The sequence below is a fragment of the Austrofundulus limnaeus genome, unplaced genomic scaffold, assembly GCF_001266775.1.
Source record: "Austrofundulus limnaeus strain Quisiro unplaced genomic scaffold, Austrofundulus_limnaeus-1.0 Scaffold10597, whole genome shotgun sequence".
In the NCBI taxonomy this organism is placed as follows: domain Eukaryota; kingdom Metazoa; phylum Chordata; class Actinopteri; order Cyprinodontiformes; family Rivulidae; genus Austrofundulus; species Austrofundulus limnaeus.
The window spans coordinates 1-584 of NW_013962999.1; the positions used below are offsets into that span (position 1 = coordinate 1).

Here is a 584-nt window from a genome sequence, read left to right on the forward strand (position 1 = left end):
GAAATATTGACAGAAATTGGCCCTTAGCTTCAACAACAATTTGAATTTTGGCCCCTTTTTTGAGTTTGATCATGTTGCCGTAAGGGAACCAAACAGACGAGTTCAGAAGAAAATTATTTTCTGTTTGAGATTGAAATAAAATAAGAAACTGTGCGTGAAGGAGTTTGTTGCTAACCGTCAGGAGAAAACTGGTCCTTTTCATTGACGGTGATGCAGAGGACATCTTGGTAAAGGTCCTTGATGTGAAACTGGCAGCTGAAGTTCCACTTGGGGTTCAGGGTTTCGTTGAGCGTCCTGGATGTGAAGGTTTGAGATCCCATGGTCACTTCACAGTAACAGTTACTCTTCCCTGCAGGACAGCAACAAAGACAGGTGAGAGGAGCCGATAAAGAGGACAGAAAACAGGTATTTTAGTTGTTTTTTTAAAAGATTCCCTCAGGCACATGAATGCTTTTCTAATCACCGTTGGGTTTCGTTGATCTGAGCTCAGTGGCTTCCAAGATGGTGACTAAGAGTCGGCCGATTCCACTGGCCTTCATAGATCGACCTGCAAACAAACACAGATGTAGGGGACCAGTTATATT

At 43.0% G+C, this 584-nt stretch overlaps 1 protein-coding gene across 1 annotated transcript; it reads right to left on the reverse strand.

Annotated features, from left to right (window-relative positions):
- Positions 1-175: 175 nt before the first annotated feature.
- LOC106512701 (intersectin-2) lies at positions 176-547 on the reverse strand (the record flags this gene model as incomplete). The annotated part of the gene is given in 2 exon segments (XM_014001262.1): positions 176-349; positions 464-547. Coding segments are annotated over 2 exon segments (250 nt in total), but the record flags the coding sequence as incomplete, so codon positions are not given.
- Between the last annotated feature and the right edge of the window lie 37 nt (positions 548-584).